The sequence below is a fragment of the Austrofundulus limnaeus genome, unplaced genomic scaffold (assembly GCF_001266775.1).
Source record: "Austrofundulus limnaeus strain Quisiro unplaced genomic scaffold, Austrofundulus_limnaeus-1.0 Scaffold54, whole genome shotgun sequence".
Classification (NCBI taxonomy): domain Eukaryota; kingdom Metazoa; phylum Chordata; class Actinopteri; order Cyprinodontiformes; family Rivulidae; genus Austrofundulus; species Austrofundulus limnaeus.
The window spans coordinates 1,356,493-1,361,154 of record NW_013952456.1 but is presented as its reverse complement, the minus strand read 5'-3'; the positions used below and the strand labels follow the sequence as shown (position 1 = coordinate 1,361,154).

The 4,662-nt window shown below is 38.9% G+C and overlaps 1 protein-coding gene across 1 annotated transcript in view; it reads right to left on the bottom strand.

Annotated features, from left to right (window-relative positions):
* Positions 1–1,473: 1,473 nt before the first annotated feature.
* The window catches only part of oxsr1a (oxidative stress responsive kinase 1a), a 12,691-nt gene continuing 9,502 nt past the window's right edge, over positions 1,474–4,662 (bottom strand). Inside the window, exons 14-17 of the mRNA XM_014008963.1 lie at positions 4,564–4,662; positions 4,413–4,481; positions 4,249–4,313; positions 1,474–3,150 (exon numbers count right to left, since the gene is read on the bottom strand). The exon at positions 4,564–4,662 is cut by the window's right edge and continues 1 nt beyond it. Of these exons, the coding sequence (XP_013864417.1) occupies positions 3,076–3,150; positions 4,249–4,313; positions 4,413–4,481; positions 4,564–4,662 (308 nt within the window). The 3' untranslated portion in view covers positions 1,474–3,075. The remainder of the gene's footprint in view (positions 3,151–4,248; positions 4,314–4,412; positions 4,482–4,563) is intronic.

The following is a 4,662-nucleotide window of genomic DNA, read 5'->3' as shown; positions in this document are numbered from 1 at the left end:
AAGTTTTATCAGCCCAATTCATATTGATATCACCAAGAATCACAAACTCTTTGATTTTATGCCTTTTATAATGTCAGTGAGCTGCGCTAAATATTTCGTTGAATTAACACTTGGAGTTTATGTAACAACAACCGTTACTGAAAGGTGATTTGTAAGCTTGATTTCTAATTGCAGAGATTCAGACTCAGTTGACAGTTCTATTATAGAATGTGAGTATTTCTTGTGAACATAAACTGCAACACCACCTCCAAGCCTATCAGTACGGTCTCTACGATACAATGAATAATGTTCAACTGAAAGAAACGAATTTGGTATAGCAGGAGTCAGCCATGATTGATATAGCCATAACGTGCTTGTGTTTGAGCAAGTAGTACTTTGAATTCATCCAGTTTAGGTACAAGACTTCTCATATTTAAAATGACAGATTTTAAAGCCTCTAATTTTACCTAGTTGATTTAGCGTCCCTGGATTTTTTTTTAAACAGGAAAATCGCTTTTGCTTTCTTACTGATGTAGTGTTCAGACTTGACATAACAGGAAGTTGTCTAACCTTTTCAGGATATAGATCCCTGTGTAGACTGTAATTGAGTTGGATTTATATWAGATACACCTGTGCACAAACCCAGGTCAAGATAATTATTYAAAAATATGTATAAAYTCCCATYAAATATAAAAAAGTGGACATAACATTTTTATCTGGACCTGGATTAAGTTCAATATTTCCAATGTCTAAAAGAATATTAAACAGAAGTCTTAAATGTTGTAATAATCTGTGCATGAATAATGATGCTTTGAGAAAAGGCCAAGAGTGGAACACTACAAAACAAATCCAAAATGCTCTGAATAAGATGAATCTGAATCCATTTGAATATTTACAAGTGTTCCTTTCAACTGACATTTAAAACARTCGATGCGTGTCACGTATAAACTCAGGATGCTCGTGTGACAGTACGCAGAGGTGCCATTTTATGTACATTTACACCTTCACATTTACATCAGTACCTGACCTAGGAGCTAGACCCCAGCCCTTTGCACATGGTACGTAAAAAGCCATARAGGTACACTGGGAGTGACGACGGTGATTTGTTGGTGAGTTTACTACAGTACTCTCAACTTACAAAAAAGAAAAACATATCTGGGTTCTGAAATGTTGTACTTCAACTAAAGTTTGAAATGTTACCTCCATGTGGAATTCTGTCATTCAGACAGCTTTGCATTGATTAAAAAAAACACTAAAAGATTTTAAGTTACATCTCGACCTGCTGCCTGTCAATATAATGGAGATGAATGGACTTTTTAATGGAGCTAAACTGAGCTGAACCCTGATGCCTGTTTATCATCTTATGCTAACAAGAGTGCTAACTTATGTGAAAATCCTTCAACTGGGTTTATGCAATTTTGCTGACAAACTCAACAAAAAGCTAAAGCTACTGTGTGTAAAGGCACTGAACAAAAACTATAAGAAAGACGGCTGTTTGATGCCGAAGTTAAAAACTATCCTTTAATAGTTGTAGAGTTGCTTTAGGAAAAGAAGTGTGAACCAGCTGGGGCCACTTAAAACAAGTCCAGGAATCCCTCCTTATCTGACAGCAGGTGTTTGTATAATCTCTTGTGCTGGTCACGTACACACTGAAATACTTCACTAATGAAACAAAGACACTAAACACCAAAAAAAAAAAAAAAGTGGCATTCCAACAGAGTGAAGAGAAAAAAAAAGCACTGCTCACTACAGCCATGACTCAATATTCATCTTATTGTTGTGGCCGCCAATTCTCAAAGACATGTAGAAAAACTTTACAAAGAAAAAAAATACCAGCCAATAAGAAATTTAAACAGAAATAAAAGCAAACTGCTCCTGTAAGGTTTATTTCACATTGGAAGAACTTTCTTTCTTTTTTTTAGTTTTTGAGCATGCATACCTCCACAGAAGATCACAGAGCATTCCTAATCCTTCCAGGCTGTTCGTCTTCTGATACTGATGACATATCTTTTAAAAGGCATGTGTAAAAGAGCAGACGTATCTGTGTCTTGTGAGTTCAGTTTTAAATAACATGAAAAATAAAATCCCTCTAGCAGCTTTCTAAAGCTGCCCATTCTGTTTATCAACTCCTTTCAATTTGCTCGCACAAAAAAAAAGCAATTTTCTGCAAACCAAAACAGGTTGTAATAGCAACGAGTGGTCACATTTGAAGAAATGAACAGCACTATTGCATAGTAGAAGAATATCAGGCAGAGTGAAAATAAACCATCTATACTACATGAAGAAAATACCAACAAACAGTGTGTTGTGTTGTAAATCGAGCTGTTGTTTCCGTTAGAAGATTAAACTCCTTGATTCTTCTGATGAAAACTAAATATTGGGTGAAGAATTCTTTGCACTGCTTTTGGCTGCCTTACAAGTGTGTGGGTTGATTTTTCTTATTAAACTTCACAAAATTCAGAGAATTACGACATAAAAATTAGCTGTGGTGTGTTTTGTTACAGTGTCAGTAGAAATGTTGAGGGGTGTTCACAGATTTGTCGAATAGATGTATTCAGAGAGCATCCAATAACAGAAAGATGGAGCTTTTTACCAAACACACTGCTGTTCTTGTTGTTTTTTAAACTAAGGCTGAACTTACACTTTTAGATTTCAGTGTAGCATAAAGTGCCGTGCTGAGGTGGCACGACACGTTTTAATTTTGTGGCACAACTGATTTACAAAAAGGCAATGGTTTTCAGTCTTGGTAGGAGACGGGTTGGATTGTGCTTGTGTAGGAGGAGGAGAAAAATTTAAAATAAGGAAATTAGGAGCTGATGTGGTTGATTGCATTTCTTCTCCCACTCACTGTATAAGCGCACTGTAAACATTTCAAGTGTGATTCCTGTGATGATCTGAACCCTCTGTGTGGCCCCCGTGCATCCTGCAGTCGTGTCACACTCCTGCCAGCCTCACGTCGTCTTCTCTTCCTCTTTGTAATCATCATCTTCATCATCCTAATCTCCCCTCTTTGGCAGTAGTGGTTTCTTGGAGTTTACTACAATGCACCTGTGCAATACCGTATGTTTCTGTCCTTGGTTGCCAGCTCTGCTCGACTTAACTGATGCTGAGCTGCGCAAACCCGATCAGTTTAACATCATCAGGAATTTCTGACTCCTCCACACCAGATGCCTGAAAAACAGAAAATAGTACAAATACTATTAAGACAGAACTCGACGCGAACCATCGCTGATGCCCCCCGTCGCCATTCAGTAGTGACAACTGTTAGCAGTTTTGTTCCTTCATTATTTAAATAATCTCTCATYGACCAGCAGGGGACTAAAGTGATCTCATCAAACTAACACACTTGTGTTGAGCAGGTCTCCCTGATGATGCACACAGAACTTGGTGCAGATCTGATCATGCAGGTGTGAGGCATCAGCATTCACCACTCTGCCACACCATCTCGCCATCAGTCAGTGTTGAGAGAAGCATGCAGCATGTGAAGTCTGCATGTTCAAAGCTGTAGGGGCAGTTAGCTCGGATATACATGTGCAAGAAAAGAGACAAGTTGGCAGCTTTGATCCAAAATGGCCGACTTCCTCTGGGGTGTGGACCATGACCCCAAGAGAATTTCTTTTTTCTTTTTTTTTTTTGTAGGTCCTGAGACGTTACACATGTGTACCAAATTTCATGATTCCAGGTCTAAGGACGGCTAGGGCACGAATTTTTAAATAATTGTAGGAGGAGCTGTGTAGGAATTAGGCCACGCCCACKAAAGACTGGACTGCATTCCTGAAGTGGGGTGGATTAGGACTGACCACAGCAAATCAGGTGCAGATTGGCTGAAATATGTGGAATTTAGAGCCAAACTTATGTCAACGACATGATGTCCGACTTCACCYCACAGCCATGACCTTTGACCAAAAAGTGTTTGTGCTTGAAAGCAGGTGAGATAAACTTATTATCTGTGTTGTTGCTGATTGGGTCAAGAGGGTCTGAGAAGTAGCTTTCCAAGCAAAAAAAAAAAAAAAAGTAACTCCCTGTTGTCAGGGGGCGGGGTTTTGATGATGTCATATGACCACATAGAATGGTGGGCATGCAACATGGATGACTCATAAGTTTGGTGTATTTTAACCTTTCTATGTGAAAGTTACAGCTGTCTGAAACTAACAGATAAACGGTGCCCTGCCTCGGCGACGAGACAAAAATCAAATTAATGGTCGTGAAGAGGATCTGTCGTATTGGATATAATACAAGGTATTTACCACTACATTCAAACACACTTACCAGCTTAAAGGTGACGTTTTTGTTAGTTTGAGGATCCTCAACAATCTTTTGCAAATTGGCAGCAACTAGACAGAGCAAAGCAAAGACATGTTCACTGATCAAATGAACATTATATAAATGATAAAACCATAAACTGCTAAATAAAAATTGAATTGATAACTTACCAATGACTAAGTCCCTCCCATCAACCAGGCCAGCTGAGACCAACTCCTGAGAAACTCCATCAGCGCAGTCTGATGATAGAAAAAAGGCAAAAAAAATGAGCCATACATGAAAAACAGAACAAAGAAACAAAGAACCTTTACGACTCCTCACCTCTGCCTGGCAAGAACTCAAACCGGATGTCATTGAGCTCCTTCTTGGAGTTCCTCAATCTAAGCACGAGGCAGATGGGAATGTTGGGGGCAGCTAAAT